The sequence below is a fragment of the Penicillium roqueforti genome (assembly GCF_015533775.1).
Source record: "Penicillium roqueforti strain LCP96 04111 chromosome Unknown scaffold_01, whole genome shotgun sequence".
Taxonomy (NCBI): Eukaryota; Fungi; Ascomycota; class Eurotiomycetes; order Eurotiales; family Aspergillaceae; genus Penicillium; species Penicillium roqueforti.
Window position 1 is genome coordinate 547,173 of NW_024067565.1, and position 16,446 is coordinate 563,618.

The 16,446-nt window shown below is 48.6% G+C and overlaps 6 protein-coding genes across 6 annotated transcripts; 2 read left to right on the forward strand and 4 right to left on the reverse strand.

Moving 5' to 3' along the window:
* Positions 1-108: 108 nt before the first annotated feature.
* LCP9604111_583 (serine/threonine-protein phosphatase) lies at positions 109-1,254 on the reverse strand (the record flags this gene model as incomplete). The annotated part of the gene is made up of 3 exons (XM_039069540.1): positions 109-827; positions 935-1,168; positions 1,239-1,254. 3 exons carry the CDS (start codon positions 1,252-1,254, stop codon positions 109-111), a joined length of 969 nt encoding a protein of 322 aa, XP_038933131.1.
* A 1,174-nt stretch (positions 1,255-2,428) lies between these two features.
* LCP9604111_584 (metal-dependent hydrolase family protein) lies at positions 2,429-4,102 on the reverse strand (the record flags this gene model as incomplete). The annotated part of the gene is made up of 3 exons (XM_039069551.1): positions 2,429-2,600; positions 2,670-2,710; positions 2,813-4,102. 3 exons carry the CDS (start codon positions 4,100-4,102, stop codon positions 2,429-2,431), a joined length of 1,503 nt encoding a protein of 500 aa, XP_038933132.1.
* Positions 4,103-5,388: 1,286 nt separating this feature from the next.
* LCP9604111_585 (AP-3 complex subunit beta) lies at positions 5,389-8,046 on the reverse strand (the record flags this gene model as incomplete). Its single annotated transcript, XM_039069562.1, has 3 exons — positions 5,389-7,716; positions 7,779-7,936; positions 8,007-8,046. The coding sequence occupies 3 exons, from the start codon at positions 8,044-8,046 to the stop codon at positions 5,389-5,391; spliced, it is 2,526 nt and encodes an 841-aa protein (XP_038933133.1).
* A 296-nt stretch (positions 8,047-8,342) lies between these two features.
* LCP9604111_586 (uncharacterized protein) lies at positions 8,343-9,002 on the forward strand (the record flags this gene model as incomplete). Its single annotated transcript, XM_039069573.1, has 1 exon — positions 8,343-9,002. The coding sequence occupies one exon, from the start codon at positions 8,343-8,345 to the stop codon at positions 9,000-9,002; it is 660 nt and encodes a 219-aa protein (XP_038933134.1).
* Positions 9,003-9,110: 108 nt separating this feature from the next.
* nuf2 (kinetochore-associated Ndc80 complex subunit NUF2) lies at positions 9,111-10,687 on the reverse strand (the record flags this gene model as incomplete). The annotated part of the gene is made up of 4 exons (XM_039069584.1): positions 9,111-9,224; positions 9,279-10,193; positions 10,258-10,518; positions 10,568-10,687. The coding sequence occupies 4 exons, from the start codon at positions 10,685-10,687 to the stop codon at positions 9,111-9,113; spliced, it is 1,410 nt and encodes a 469-aa protein (XP_038933135.1).
* Positions 10,688-10,916: 229 nt separating this feature from the next.
* Positions 10,917-12,028, forward strand: LCP9604111_588 (translation initiation factor eIF2B subunit alpha; the record flags this gene model as incomplete). The annotated part of the gene is made up of 2 exons (XM_039069595.1): positions 10,917-10,966; positions 11,020-12,028. The coding sequence occupies 2 exons, from the start codon at positions 10,917-10,919 to the stop codon at positions 12,026-12,028; spliced, it is 1,059 nt and encodes a 352-aa protein (XP_038933136.1).
* Positions 12,029-16,446: the final 4,418 nt, after the last annotated feature.

Below are 16,446 nucleotides of genomic sequence, written 5' to 3' on the forward strand. Positions count from 1 at the left end.
TCTAGTGCTAGGGTTAGAAAGAAAAAAATTTGAAATACATAAACATTAACGTCAATCAAACATTAACAGTAACAGTAACCAATGGGTATCACGAGAAGATTCAGAGATTCACAAGAAGTAGTCGACAATTGGACCAGAGCCATCCTTGCTCTGCTGCTGCTGGCCCAGCTGTTCAAGGCGATGGGCATCGTTCTCTGGTGCAGCATCAAAAACATTGAAAAACCGCTCGCCAGAGTCACTCACTTCGAGCACACTAGCCAGGTTTCCACAGCGGTAACAATAGTTAGGTGCACTCCAGACCGTGCTCAGGCGATCATCGTAAAGAACCTGGTAGCCTTCTTGACAGAGTTGGTGTGCGCGTAGGATGTGGGACATGCTGTTCACCTCTAGGAACTTCCGCACAACCTGCGCTCCAAAAGTGTATCCGGCGCCGCGGGGAGAGAGTGAGAATTCATCGCGTTCTGTATCGGGGTCAGACCAGACCAAATCGGCCATGGGACCTTCGTGTGGAATCTCGCGGAAACGGTCGATAATCTTGATTTGGTCAATCGAATGGATGGAAGGTGACAAGCCGCCATGTACGCAAAATATCTCATCGTTAATCACAACGCTCAGTGTCAAAAAGTCAAACATGTCGGTGAAGTAATGCCAGACGTTAGCGTTGCCATATTTGCGCGCGCACTCAGTGTAGAAGCCGTATGATTGGGTGACTCCGCGCGACTCGTGGTTACCGCGGATGAGGTGCACTCGTTGAGGGTATCGTAACTTGAGACACACGAGAAGTGAGATGGTCTCCACACTAAAAAGTCCACGGTCGACATAATCGCCTGTCGATTCTCCCATCAGCAAAACTTCATACCAAAAGCGAGCAACAAATGGGTTCAAGCTGAGGCCTGCTTCCATCCCCGAACAGAGTATTATGCGTGTGACTAACCGAGGAATAGGTAATTTGTATCAGGACAGCGGCCACCGATCCTGAAAATCTCGATCATATCAAAAAATTGGCCGTGGATATCGCCGACCACAGTGACTGGAGCAGCAATATGTACCACATTGCTCTCCTTCATCAAGAGTTCCTTCGCCTTGAGGCAGATTGCCTCGATCACCGAATCTGCGAGCAGCTCTTTATTGTAGAGCCGAGTGATGCACTCATCTAGATCGATATTCGCTGTGAAGCAATAGGTTAACATAACCACGGAGACAACCATATCATGGAATCAAAAAAACCATGCACATACTTGGTAGACCAGGCATTGTGGCGAGATGCAGATACAGTGACCTCAAGACAAATGAGCGGCAATGACTCCTTCGGGGTATGATACTTGTTGTTCAATAACAGAGAGCTCCCTGTACCTTGTTCTTGTGTCAAGGTAGACAAGTGCAGAGAGCTAAAGGAAAGTGATATGCGAGAGGACGGAGGTCGAGGTCGAGATGGGATGTTAAGAAGACGATGATAGAAAGGATGGGTGCGTCAATCTAGCAAAAAGCATCCTGGTACAGCCGATCCTTATTTCCAGTGCAAAGTGAAGGCTCTGGAATTAAAGATCAAGACGGCATCACGGCCGAACTGCGGGATGAGCTCAGGCACAAGCAAGGTTATATCCACACCGCCTTTATTCGTACACGCCTTAATTTCAAGGCCACTTTTAGCCAACTGGCCACTATGTACTATTATGTAGACAATTCCTTTCTCGGTCCTCTTGGTCAACAATTCAGAGCCTAACCATGATTAGACTCAATACGGTAGGTCCCTCGGCTATGGGTAGCGTGGACATATTAACGCGCAGGATGATAACTTCAGGTCAAAATTCTCTCATAGAGTCCCCCGAGTCGACGCATTTACAAGACAATGTTGGCACCCGAGACATCAAAATACGTCCTCATGAAGTTTTTACTACAGCAATATCGAATACTCGGGAAGCGAACCGGTTTAGCCCGATTTCTAAACAAAACCATGAACGTTGGCCGCATTAACTATGAGCAAAATATATAACTAGAGTGGGAACCGCTTGTTCCTCTCAACCTTCCTCCGGGCTAGAAAGTAGCTTCAGGTGCAGTGAAACACTATCCAACCCCGGTTATATCACTGTTTCTCTTGCCTGTGTCGGGCGGAGTGCTATCATTCGAGCGGCCATAGACACCGGATTTTACCAATCAGGACCCTGCTTCCATGCTCTGCTGGGACCATATAGCTACTGGACTAAATTTACCCGGTGAAAGCTACCTTTAAATTCCGATCATACCGCAACTATGTATCTATACTACGTAAGGATGTTATATCATTCGACCTGGCTTCTCCCGAAGCTGGCACTTACCCTCCATTTTTCTGGGCTTAATAAGACAGACAGGCAAAATGTGTAACTTATACATCGATTTTACGCGCAACGTAGCTTACATCTGCACAACATAGTTATCAAATTCACTCGGCCTAATCGGGTAAGGCGGGTGCGGGTCGCTGCGGGTCAGGACCAGAGTGGGTCCGGGGTATGGTCCCGTGGACAGGGTCAATGCCCAGGTGCGATCTGATTGCTGACTGAGCATCCCGAGGTCTAGATGGATAGGTAGGAACATTACTCGGTATAACCTGAGCACAGGGCTTCCTAGGTGATGTTTTCCAGGTCAGTGACCATCATCTGAAAACTTATCTAGTACAAGTGAGTAGTAATTACCCTGTGTGGTACTCAGTGAGCAGGAGCGGCAGCACCCTGATCTGGGAAATGGCGATCGCGGTCAGAATTTACATACAATGTCTTCAGTATCCTTGATATAGCCCAGAAGTGTATTCACTCTTCTAAAAGACTCAAACATCTACCTTGACTTTGTCCCACCGTGAAGTGGCAACCCTTCCATCCTTGATCACAGCCAGAATGTGATCCTCGACTTGATCCAGAATAGTGATATCCTCCAACGGATTTTGCTTCAAAATCAATAGATCTGCGGCAAATCCCTCATTGACCTGACCCAACATATTTTCCTGCATAAGAAGACGAGCGGCATTGACAGTAGCACTGCGCAAAATCTGCAATGGAGTTAAAACCGAATTGCGCACCGAGAACTCCTTGCTCTGAGCAAAGTGCATCGGGCCAAGAAGATCAGTTCCAAAGCAGACGGTCACGCCCGCATCGACAGCCATCTTCAGTGTCTCTAATCCCTTCTTAAGAACCTCCTCATTCTTAGCAGCGCTGTCATCAGACAGGAATTTCATCTGCTGAAACATGACATGCGTAATGAGCGTCGGGGTCAAGAAAACATCCATCTCAGCCATCATCTTCGCGGTCTCGAGATCAACAAGATTTCCATGCTCGATACCGCGCACTCCGAGCTTGATAGCCTGCTGGATCGCCTGCGGTGTGTAGCTATGACTCGTGACGTATGTGCCTGCATTCCGCGCAACGGTAACGATAGCCTTGATCTCTTCGTCCGAGAATTGCACATGTTCAATACGGTCCGTGGGACTCGCGACACCGCCCCCGCCCATGATTTTGATAAAATCCGCTCCCTGGCGCAGCTCCTCGCGCGCATACTTGTAGCACTCCGCTGGGCCGTCGACAACCCTGCTAATCCCGGAGACGGAGCCGCCGCAGCACTGCTGGGAGTTATGGGACCCGCGCAAGTCGCCGTGTCCACCGGTTTGGGAGAGTGCGTGTCCAGCAATGAAGACACGAGGGCCCGGAATCACACCGTCCACGACGGCTTCTTTTATCGCGAGGCCTGCACCACCACAGTCCCGGATTGTCGTGAAGCCACGGTCTAGCATGGATTTGAGCAGATATGGCTGTCGTAGGAGACTGACTGCGTCGCTCATATCACTGTAGGCCTGTAGACTGGATTCACCGGGAACGACTGCGATATGGACATGGCAATCGATCAGGCCGGGACATAGGTATTTTCCGTCGAGGTCGATTACATTTTCTTCGGGGACGTCATCTGTGATGGTAGTTGAGCCGTCTGTCACGATCTGAATGATCTTGCCTTCTGCGATTCGGACTGTAGCATTTGGGATCAATTTGCCCTCGGCTGGGTCAACGATGGTTGCGTTCACAAAGACCAAGTTTCTTTGAGAGTTGGGTTTCCAGGGCTTGATAATCCGGGAGATGTCCATATTTGCAGTATGGTTTTGCTGATTTTCTTTTGGGGTGGGTGTGTAAAGAAGTAGCTCACCCACTCCAAATGGAAAAACCGAGCATTTCAACAGCCCGCCATCCGGCCCGGTCATGCACGTTGTGTTCGTAGGTGATGATGATATGCGGGTACTTGTACCCGCATATTCCCATTCAGTCGTTGAGTGCCACAGTTCTCCACCCAGGCTCATTACTTCTGTATTGGCTTAACACTTTAAAAGCCAGTACATAATGCTTTAATACCCTATTAATGCATTATCAAAAAGCATTAGGTGCCCTTTATAGCTGACCCCGCCTATCTTCTGCTACTAGTAGACTTCCTCTATAGGTACGTGGGGGTTTGGCTTGTGCATTGATTATATGCATTAGATACCGGGTATGTACCTATGTTGTACATAGTCAAAAACAGGCGTATCAATCATCGTCTATCTTGGTTTCTTCTTTAGGCACTCTCGACTTTGAAATGCGGGTACAAGTACCCGCACGGCAAATCACTGACCTATCACAATATATAGTACCATGGAGTGGTACAATATATATACATGGTATTTGACAACAATCCCTATCTCACTAGGCAACTATATCCCTGATGTAGTACAGTAACACTGCAGCATAAAGCAACAAAGTATATAATGGCAGTCCGGGGAGTCCGGGGAGACCGGATATAGAATCCCCATACTGTCTCAGCTATTTATGAACCGGTTCTGCTGAGTTCATTGATTATTAGATTCTGTCATTTACTTGCTCACATTGGATTTGGCTGATCTAGCTGCTGCTTGGCGTTCTGATTCTCGCCAGAGGCAGATATGGGTGGGAGTAATCTAGCTAGACGATACTTTCTATTACGTGCTAGCTAACTAGTTACTGAAGTAGTTACTGGAGCAGTTGCTCAAGCAGTTTCTCAAGCAGTTGATTAAGCAGTTAATAATGATATGACAAAGGGGGCTTGATTTTATTATTAGTTTACATACAAATTGTAGGTACCTACTGCCTTACTATTACCAACCATATGGCAGGGAATATGCCTAATTGTGAAGGCGGGGAGAATGAACCAGTAAGAAAGGGGCTTTTCGCAGCATTCGAAATTGGAATCAGTCGCTTCGCTCTGCAACGACTATCTGGAGGCCTTAGGTCGTGGAGATCACTAGTAAGAAACATCCAAGATGCCACCAAACATTATTCAGATTCATTTCCTCATATTTTCTCATATTTTCAATATACCCAAAAGGTTCCCCAATCAAGCCAGCATCTATAAATTCGGACACGTTTAACCAAGCAACTGCTGTGCCTCTTTATGCACAGCTTCGGTTTCGGAATCTGTCTCTTCTTCAGAGTCATCATCTTCTTCCTCTGAGCCAGATTCTTCTTCCGAATCCGTCTCCTCTTCCTCTGAATCAGTTTCACCTTCTTCAGAATCAGTTTCAGACTCTGTCTCAGTTTCCTCCTCCTCCTCTTGTAGCCACTGATCAAGGGTTTTCTTCCCAACTAGGTCTACAGGCAAAGCCGGTCCGTTTCGGCTTGGGATGGAAGTGGGCTTGTGTTCGCGAAGTGCTTTATCAAGGCGGTCACCTGCAGTCATGGCGGTGGAGTCGCTGGATGTGTCTGGTTTCACATCTTCGATGCGGAGGCTGGGATCGGGTTCTTGGCCCGGCTCAACCCAGTCTGGGAGATTCGTGTAGCCTCGAAGTCCGTGGTAACCAGCGTCAGGGCCGACAACGAGAGTGGCGGAGCCGATGAGCAGGTCCTTGCGCGTCTCGGATGGGCTGGGAGCGTGGGGAACTGGCTTTGGTGCCAGGAGAAGGAGATTGGCAAGTTGGGTGGAAGACGGAGTTTCCAGGAGGCTCTTGTAGAGACGCGCCCGGTCACGCAGGTCGTAGGATGTGTCGTAACGTGCAAGAAGGAGGATATACCGCCATAATAACGTGATACGGTCTTCGGTTGCTTCCTCTGTTTCCTTCTGTTCAGTGCCGTCGTGTTCTTCACGGCTCTCCTCTCCCTCTTCGACCCGCTCAGCATCTTGCGGTTCCTCGTTCCCATTGTCAGTCCATTCGTTGTGGAACTCTTGTTGGGATTTGGCTGGGGCTTCAGGGAATGACGACGATGCAGGTTGTTCTGGCTGCTCCTTTGGTGGGTTCTGCAAGAGATGGTGTAAATACACCTTGGCACCAAGAAGAACAGTCTGCTGTTTGACAATTTCCATCTCGTCTGCGAATCCTTTGATCAATATACGGAGCACATCAGGCGCGATATTGTTCTCTGGGTCAATTCCAGCGAACTCGCCAACCAGCCAGATAATAGTGGCTCGTGCGTCTGGATGGGTTGTTGAACCTAGGTGCTTGACGAGCTGAAGAACAGTCTTTTTATGTGAAGCTGGATCTTGTTGGATCAAGTGACGAATAACAGTCAGTGACTCCGACACGAGGTTGCCGTCCGGACTAGATATCTGGCCGAGAAGAATCCGTAGACACATGCCTGCGGTACTTGTGTCCCCTTGCGCGCATCGCCCAATGGCTCGTACACTCTCTCGTACCAGCTCCGGGTCTGTGTCTTTAGAGAAGTGCTCTAGTTCGCTGATTATGACCCCCTTCCAGTGTTTTCCACAATGCGGGAACAAGATGGTTAGCACCTCCAGTTTGAGGCGCCAGATATGTGGGGGGTCGTTGGCGTGGACAAGGAAATGGGCCGTGTATTTCGCAAAAGGCTTAGGCACCCTTAGAGCAACGGCAACAATGTTGTACAGAGCGATGAGCTGCATATCCTGTGGTGTTCTTAAAAGAGCCACAAGGGGACCAACTGCTGATGAAATATATTCTGATGGAGCAAGGTAAAGGAAGCAACGGACAACGCTGACAATGACGGCAGAGTTTCTGCTCTGCAGTAGAACCTTGCAGGCTCGGAGTAGAAGCTCAAGATCAGGATCCATTACCGTAACTTCGTACTCTTCAACATCATTCTGCGTCTCCTGTTGTTGCTTTTCATCGTCGTAAAATGCCCCCGGGGCTGTGCGCTTAACCGTCTGAGTTCGTTGAGGGAAGCATTTTCGCGCATAGAATGTCAACAAGCGCAATGTTGCTAGCTGGCCCCATTCATCCATATCGACCAGCTTCTTGACTAAGCTGCGATAGTGCTTGTGAATTATGTCAATCTCATCCGGACACAGATCTAAGAATGCCGCGACTGCAGGCCCGACGACAAAGTATTGAGAATCGCCCAAAAGTGTCTCAAGATACCCCATCAGTTGTGGCAGTGTGTTCGGGTCCAATCGATAACATTTTGGGATAGCCAAAGCGGCCGCTTTGCGCACGTGTGGACTCATATCACCACATCCTCTCTTGATGGCCAGCGACACAATCTGGCTGATCACCGGAACCCGGATTCCCGACATGGTCCGAAGCGCCATTGTTCGAACCTGCGGGCTTGAATCTGTCAGCGATTTCTGGATCGCATTGATGGACAGTAGTGCCAGATCCGGCTCTGCCTCTGCATGATGAACCAAGTAGATGTAAACCAATTTCTTGACTTCGAGGTTGGCGCTGGCCACATTCTTGACAACTGCTGAAAAGAAAGTAAGGGATGGTTCGGATCGATACATCAACTAGAACAGGAAATTGAGTCAGCCATTGCGTTTTCCATAGTTCTTGTTCACGATCCTCGTACCGAGATGACCCTCCGCATTCCATCCAGAACTTCCCGCTCATGGCGACTGTCAAGGAGCTTCTTGATGTGCGCGGGGCTGTATGTTCGCGAAGTATAATCGGTGTTTGAGATCCGATTGATAGCAGCGGACTGGGCAGCCTCTAATGTGAGCTCTCGGGCTATGCGCACAGTGACGTTCCACGGTCAGTTTAGGCCAAATAGGACGGATTGCAACCCAATCCGACATACCTGTTTCCAGCATCGAGGATATCCTGGAAATTGTTTCCATCTTTCCAGTTTCTGAATGCCCAGTCCCCAAGGGCCTTGGCTGAGTTGGAGGGAATGGGTGAGAGGTGAGGGGAGGAAAGGCGGAGCAGCTCCGCGGAAGTGAAGTGGACGATGCCGTAACTCTTCACCCCGATCTGCAACGTTCTGACTACTATTTACACACCACTTGATTCATTATCTACGACTACCATGACCATTTGTGTTTGACGGGTTATGAGTTGAAGACGAAATGATCCATCTCTCGTTGATGACCTCGGAGGGGCAATAAGTGGGAGCTGAACACAGCTATCTGAACCAATGGGTCCAACATGCACGGTCGCTCACTGCGAGTTGGTCTCTGACCTCCTGCAGCAACTACTTGAAGGCAATTCAGATACGTACCTTATTGTCTGCGCAACCAAAGCCGAGTTCCTAGTTCAACTCACAGCAGCCATCCGCTCACAATGCGCTGATCCAGACATGGCCGCGAGCCATGGCCTGCTCACGAAAACAATCGGGCTGCTTGCAAGATCCAGCAAAATACGACTGTTATTCTGCCCGAGCTTAGAGTCTCTTCGGGCATACCTTGCCATTTTCGATACTGCTGTTGGCGTAGCTACCGAGGACCGATCGCTTGCCCATGATCGACAACTCATTGCTGTCCTTGATATGATAGCTTTGCATGTCACAACTTCAGAGTTCTCGGCACAGGGGCTTTCAAGAACACTCGCTTCTCTTGTTGAAGCTTCCTCCAGGGCGGGGATGGATCTCCAGGTTTATGAATGCGTGAATGCCCTGGACCCTTCAAGTGCTGTTCGGGGGAAAATGCTATGGGATGTGAGCGTTCCCTTACTGAACGGGTCAGTTCGAATGCGATCGGATCAAAGTATCTGGAGTGGACGGGGCGTCACCGTAAAACGGGTTGCCGAACGCTGGTTTGAATTTGACCAGAACTGGGAAAGAATGGAAAACGCTTAATTCTGATATCAGAGATGATATTGTAACATAATAAAACTCCTGAATTTGCACTATCCGGGTATCCTGTAGCTGACCGCTGAACTCCGCACATAAATAACAACTGATTGATCATAGAGACTTCTCCATCTCTGTCATGTACAGCTTGATATGTGACTCTAACTTTAGGTACTGATCGTGGGCTGACTGAATCTCGGTCTCAATGTTCTCCTTCAAGTCAACCATCTAGAAGAGTGGGTTAGCAATAGTTCATCACCCACGACACAGGGTAAGACGTACCTTCTTCTCTGTCTGTTCAATGCGAATACGCCTCCGCTCCATATCGCGCTGCTTCTCCGCACGCTCCTCGCGGAGCTGTTTTTGCACATTTCGGAGTTCTTCCATGCGTGCCTGCGCAAGTTCGGCTTTCTCCTGTGCATTTTTCTGAAGTGCCTCGATGCGCTCGACCCAACGGGCCAGTTGACGCTGCAAGAGCTTCTCGGTCTGCTCGACCTCGCGGACGCTGTTCCCCCTGTCCGAAATAGCCTCTGCAGTTCTAGCAGCACGAGACTCCTCTTCATCCTCTTTTTGCATCTCAGCTGAAATGTCATCGAGCAATTTAACACATCCCTGCACATCATTGGAAACCACGGTGAACGTATCCGAAGAGGTCTGCAGTGCGCGTGCTCGCCTCTCCATCGCATCAATGGAGGCCTTTTCGCGCATCAGATTCTCGGATAGTTCAGCCAGTGAGGACTGGAGGCTGGCCGGAGACTCGAGCACATAAGGCCGCAGTTTCTCCGCTTCTTGTCGAGAACGGACGGTTCGTTCGGTTTTCTCTTCCAATTGCTGCTGCCGCCGAGCTCTTTCCGTCTTAACTCGATCAAGTGTTTCTGCGACTCGCGACTGCTCCCGACCCAGTTCCAATAGCCGCGCCTTAAGCGCATCGTTTCGGGAAACTTTCTCTCTCACATTCGCTTCATTGGATTGGAGATCCTGCCGCATTTCCCTCAGCCTTAATTCCATCTCCTGATTTTCCGCCAGAAGTTCGTCTATGCGCGATTTCGTTTTTTCTGTCTTGTTAAAGTGCTCGTCGATCACAGGTGTTTGCGATTCCCGGAATCGAACAAAGTTAATCAAGTACGAGAATATTTTGACGAGTCGTTCATGCGTCGGTTTGGTCAGGTCTGTGAAGGTGAAGTCGTTGACACCGCACTGTTTTGTACTATAGGCATTAGCATACTCTTCGGGGCTTTTGTAGCTAGTGATGAGCAGATACCTCCGCCAATAGCTTTCGCAGCATCATAAAGAAACCCATGAGGTTGCGAGTGTCATTGGGAATTATATCAGGGTAGTCGCCGCATAGATCTTCTGCAGCTGCATGCATTGCGGGTTCCACTGTCTCTCGAGTCGTATTCATGAGCAGTTCCGCGAACCATTCGAACACCATCTGGATTTGTTGGGCGTTTGGTTTAGCCAGGTCGGCGAGGGTAAACGGTATACCGATATCGTTGATACATCCTGCGATCTCTTTGTCGGGCTATTTCATGTTAGTATCAGACGAAAGCTCCGGCAAAAATCAAGCTCACCAAGCGCATGAGGGCGTCATTTTCGTCCTCCTTCTTGCGACCCCGACCGTGGTGCTGGTTGCCTTGGAATTGCTGGCTCATACGGCTGTTATATCCCATGGCGGTAGAGTTGCGCGACATGATAGTCTGAGAACCTATCACCAGGCAAGGGGCTTATTATCGAAGTGGATAGGCTAATTGTTGTTGATCGGGGCTGATTGTTTACTCGGAGACAATCCCGCACGACGCCCGATCGGGGTTAGTGCCTGGAGGGGCATTGTGCAAACCAGACAAACATAGAATTCATGACTCTTTCTCTTCCTTCTACATTGCTTTGTTCCCACTCCTACATCTTCGACGCTCAAACAGCATGGCTTCTACTACTTCAGATGCGGCTGTAGCCGATACGAAACCATTCGAGTAAGTAAAACGCGCTCCCTCGAAGCGCTCGCACCTGCTCACTGTTCCTTCAGCATTGTCGCAACCTACAATGAACTCCTCCGCTCCGATGCCGACCTCACTATGCCTATTGCGGCCATTGAAGCTCTGGTTCTTCTTCTCACACAGTCAGCCTCTTCAACGATATCAGAGACTTTGGATCTACTCGAAAAATCCACCGCCCACCTGAAACGCTCCATTCCCAACCCCATCGGTCTATCTGCCGGAACCGATCTTTTCCAACGATACCTGATCACCACACTACAACGCCCTGGGCAACTAGGTCCCGCGGGCGATTTCAAGGCCATCCGCACACATCTCTTGTCAAACGGACGGCTGTTTATCCGACGCGCCAAGGAAAGCCGAGACAAAATCGCAGCATTCGGCCGTGGCTTCATTCGCGATGGCAGCACCATCCTTACAAACGGTGGCTCCCGCGCTGTCGCAGCACTATTGCAAAAAGCCGCAGATGAGGAGGGTGGCCCCGCTGTGCGGTTCCGTGTTATCTACGTTCTCTCTTCGATTTCCCAGGATTGCAAGCAGCCCAATGAAGAACCAGAGGGTATGGAAACAGTCCGTGCTCTGAGAGCGAAGGGTGTGCCAGTTTCAACAATTCCAGAGTCCGCGGTGGCATATTCCCTCGGCAAGGCTGATATGGTCATTGTGGGTGCGGAGGGCGTGGTTGAGAATGGAGGCATTGTGTCTCGCATGGGAACCTACCAGATCGGTCTCCTCGCCAAGGCTATTGGGAAGCCATTCTACGTGGTAGCAGAAAGCCATAAGTTTGTTCGCCTGTACCCTCTTGGTCAGTACGACCTACCAATTGAGCAGCAAGTTCTTGAGTTCAAGTCGGAGGAAGACCTTGAAGAGGAGCGCAAGCAGCAGTCCTCTGTCACTAAGACAGACGGAGACACCTCAATTAAGCTACCCCTCTGTGACTCGGTTGATTTCACTCCTCCTCACTTGATCTCTGCACTGATCACAGATAGCGGTGTCTTGACGCCTAGTGCTGTTAGTGAGGAATTGATCAAAATCTGGTTCTGAAGAAAAGACATGTGATAGCAAAGCCTTTCTGCTATTAAATTCCCCATATCTCAAAAACTTTCATTCCGATGATATGGTGGGGAATAATTTAATGTGACACCTGCATCTCATGCGGCCCTCCCATGTGGAAGGATCATCTCAAGCGAGCAAGATGGGATTTTCCTTTTCACACGTCCAATTCAATGTGGATATCTATCACATTCCTTCCAGTGTGCAGCACAAAGATAAGCTGCAGGACGTGGGCAAATCACACCCCTCTCTTTCCTGTCAATGAACACCTTGACATAAATGGAAGTGGATATGGAATGGTTTCCAGTTGAGGGTTTTTTTTCTTGACAAAGGGCTTGGTTGAACGCAAAAAAAAGTTATCAACAAATTTTCTCAAGTCTTTTAGACAAAGGACAGAATTGTAGTCTGGTCTCCTATGGTATCAAACGTCTCTCAAAATCATACAGTCATCATCATCAATAATCATCAAAGACTCTATGTTGTAGTTGTAGCGGAGCCCCTTCGCAATCTCATGCGTTAAACATCATGTATGGAACCCTCGGAGGGTGTACCTTTTATATGGATGGGTTTTTTGTCCGAGCCTCCTGGACGTTAAGATATCCAGCCTCATATCTCTTCGCCTCTCGGTTCATCAAAAAGACAGTCGTAGGAATAGTCGTAGATCATAATTCATAATTGGCCATTCGAGTCTCCCAAAGGAATAGCTCAATCCGCAGCCGAGCATGGACCGAATTGTCACAAGACAAAAATTGAACCGAGGCGGTCATTGTCTCCTAACCTGCCTATCACACCATGGCAAGGAGCTCAATTGGCAATGCGGTTGCTGATAACACACCATTCCTGTGTTTGCATCCCAGCGAACGCATACAGCAGCAAGTAACCAAGAGCCACGAATATCCACAAGGCTGCCATGTTGGAAGGATTTCAATCAGAAAGTCGGTGAAGGTGAATGGGATTTTTATGTGTGATAGACGATAAAGGATTCGAGGGGTATCAGACGACCACGACGACGGGGTCAGGTCAATGGTGCCAGCGTTTGGCCAGTGGAGTTATTGTGTGCTCGGGATGTATGCTTTATAGAGGTAAGGAGGTTTATGAGTAATGTCAGGTGCTCTGTTAGAAGACATAGGAAATAGAGAGATAGAGGGACTTTTCTCTGGGATCTCATGCTCTCTAGACATTTTAAACACGACCAGACCGACAATTGATAGATTCTAGAGTGTTTTTCTATCACTGACACACTTCCTTCCGGTTTCTTCCATCCAATACGAATGCGAGCTGGGCAGTCTGTCTCGTCCATTAAGATTCCTTGTCGGAGAAACAGATGCGGGGTTCTTGAGAAGATTATTACTTCACACGTCTCGAGATATGAAACAGTCTAGATTTCTGTATGTGGCATGCCGGGAATTCCCTTTCTGAGTCATAGATCACATATCCATCACGGATGTTGGGTATTAAGACGGACGTTGGCATATTCCGCCAATTAGGGACCGGGGTATGATCAATTGGAAATTATTGGGAGGTTCAATCAGTCATTAGTTGTGCGCCTTGCATCCCCAAGTACATCGTGCATTTCTACCATAGTTCTGCGAATACTATCAAGTGATATAGAACTGCGCCCAACACCTCTCACGCGGGCCTACATGCATCCTCCAGGAACATTAATACGGAAATTATCGATAGGCAACTTGGAGGGAACCTTGAGCCATATCACAGTACAATTTCTATTACAATGGTGTATGTGGTCTCAAATATATATCGTGGCCTCGTAGGTGATACTATATGCATGTATTTTTGTCAAAGCCCTGAATCCTGAAACAGCTATGGATCACCATCAGACTCTGCATAATCATCGTGTCACTTGATATCGAGCAAAGATAGGGTCTAAGCCGCCCTGATCGCCAAGAACGCCTAGAACAACCGGAAGTTTCAAGCGGCCACGTCGGGTTTTGGAGGGTGCAGCTGCATATTCACCAAACGCCCTGAATCCTGAGTGCTCTACAAGAAAGAGAATATCGAGTCATCCCAAGGTTGTCAACCTCGTAGAGATCAAAGAAGATCATCAAAGACGAAAATATCTCATCATGCCCCACAAGATCCAACCCCGCTATCCGGTCCCTAACCAAACCAGCACCAACCTCACCTCCACCCAAACCAGAGACCCCAAGGGCCCAACACCGAAAGCATACTAGTCTACTCAAACAAACTATACCTGCATCTACGCGTGAGATCCCAACGGCCATCCGACAGGTGCCACCCCCGCTCCTCTTCAACGCTATACCACCTACCTTACCCGCTTGCCAACACCCAAAAGCAAAATCATGGATGCCCAATCGCCCACGACAGGCTCCCGGCCTAACCAGAAGTTCCACCTAGGATCCGAAACCCAAGGTACCGGTCCGCAGTCACCATCCGATACCCACTGTCATAGCGGCTGGTCTATCAGACGCCTTCTGGGCCGACGTGGGAGCCGCAACTACAGCGTTCTGGAGCGGGAGCCAAACCGGCTGAGGAAGCGCATGAGCAACTGAGTTTCTTTTCACGGATGAAGGGACCGTATCGGTTGGCGATGGTGATCAATTCTGGTATCGGTCCGCGCGCATCCGCGGAACAGAGGAGGATATCCATAAGCCACTTTTGTTGTTGGATGTCTCATCGAGTTTTTGGCCGTTTATTTTTCCTCCCGGGGTCGCATGGAATGCGGGTCTGCATCTTGTATTTTCGGCGTTTGGTTAGTTAGCATTGGGCGGGTAGGGGCATTTTTTTGGGAGGAGTCTGTCTCATCTATCTTTTTTTTTTTTGGATTGATCTAATAATTGGACGATTATACTCCGTAATGCGAAGTCATTGGTTGCCATCTGAGTTTTCCTGGCCGACTTCGGTATCTTGCGGTGGCAGTTGCCTTCGTGGCGAATTCTCAATGGCTTGAGGAGTTGCCACGACTTTTTCCCGGGTATTAACTTTGGAAGGGAGATGATCGTTTTAAAGAGGGCAATGTCGAGAAACCTCTACATTGTCCGGAGTAGAGGGTAGGTACTGAAGTGGTGAATAATAAGATCGGGAATGAGATCTTCCAAATGCTTATAAGCTTACGTTTTAGCGAAAACCAAAATAAAATACCAGGATTTGATGGCGGCTGTTTGCTCCTTGCAGATTTAGTGGCTGTCCTGCTCAACCCGATTCTGGGCGTTGTCTCTGCCGTTCTTGGCGTCTACGACCAAACAGTATTCTCCGCTGTCAGATCAGACTGTCAGATCAGACCTAACTGAGCGGTTGACCGTTGTGATCAAAATGCAGGAACCACGGTGGAACAATCTGAGACCGGAAGTGGAGTGGTATTATATTGTAAAATGAAAGGTATGGAGTATCTGTATAACATAGCGATAAGGTGGATTCCAACAGTATGGAGTATACGGAGTATAATATACATACAACATAGATAGCGATATAGAATAGTACCGAGATATAGAATAGAGGGTAATATAAGCAAGGAGGAGCTCTAGACAACGCCCTGGATCTAATCAGAACCACCTTGAATTGAAACCAAATAATAGCGTTGACACCTTGCAACCCGCTGGATTCTCAATGGATATAATTAGCATCTCCGTATTCGTACGTCGCACTGGTTTGCTAGATGTCTTTGAACGTCGATGATATTGAATAGAACCGAGGGAGAGATTGAAAGACAATGTAACTATAACCATTAGAAATAGAATTAGTAGTAATCAAATGTAATCCTATAGAAGGAACTAAGACCCCCATAAATGAAACTCGCCGATCATTTCCGTATTCACGATACACGATAGATTTCCCCTTACAATACTACTACATACATATCCGGTACTATTTACATATAACTAGTCCCTGCAGGTGCTCACCAATAGTCTTGAAATGGGTCGAGAAACCCCTCCCAAGCCGACGATTTCATAGGTCCGAATGGGTCAAAGTGCGTAAGATCGACTCCATTCCCGCGTGTCAAACCAACGAAAGGGCTACCGCGGACTCAGTTGGGCTCCACCGGGCGTTTAAACGGCTGGCTTTCCCGCGTGAGAGGGCACGAGGGGTTAGCATGCATTGGGCTTTGGTTGTACAGGGTCAAGGGCCGATATTCCACTCATTTCCGAGCTTGCCGTATAGAAGATCGATTTAGACTTGGATGTCCAATATTGCAGAGGATCCCCCCATAATGTACTTAAAGGGATGCATGTATTTATAACACTGCGTCATTCTGGAACCCACACGGAGTGGATATCCCTTCTCCCCCACAGGTCAACTGCCAATTTCCAAAATAAATCTAGACTTCGTGTGACCAGAGACTTTTTAACGAGATTGTTTACACCCTGGGGACCAAGGTACCAGGTACCCGTGCAACTATAGAACCAAGCCCGAAGAGAAGATGTATAGAAGGT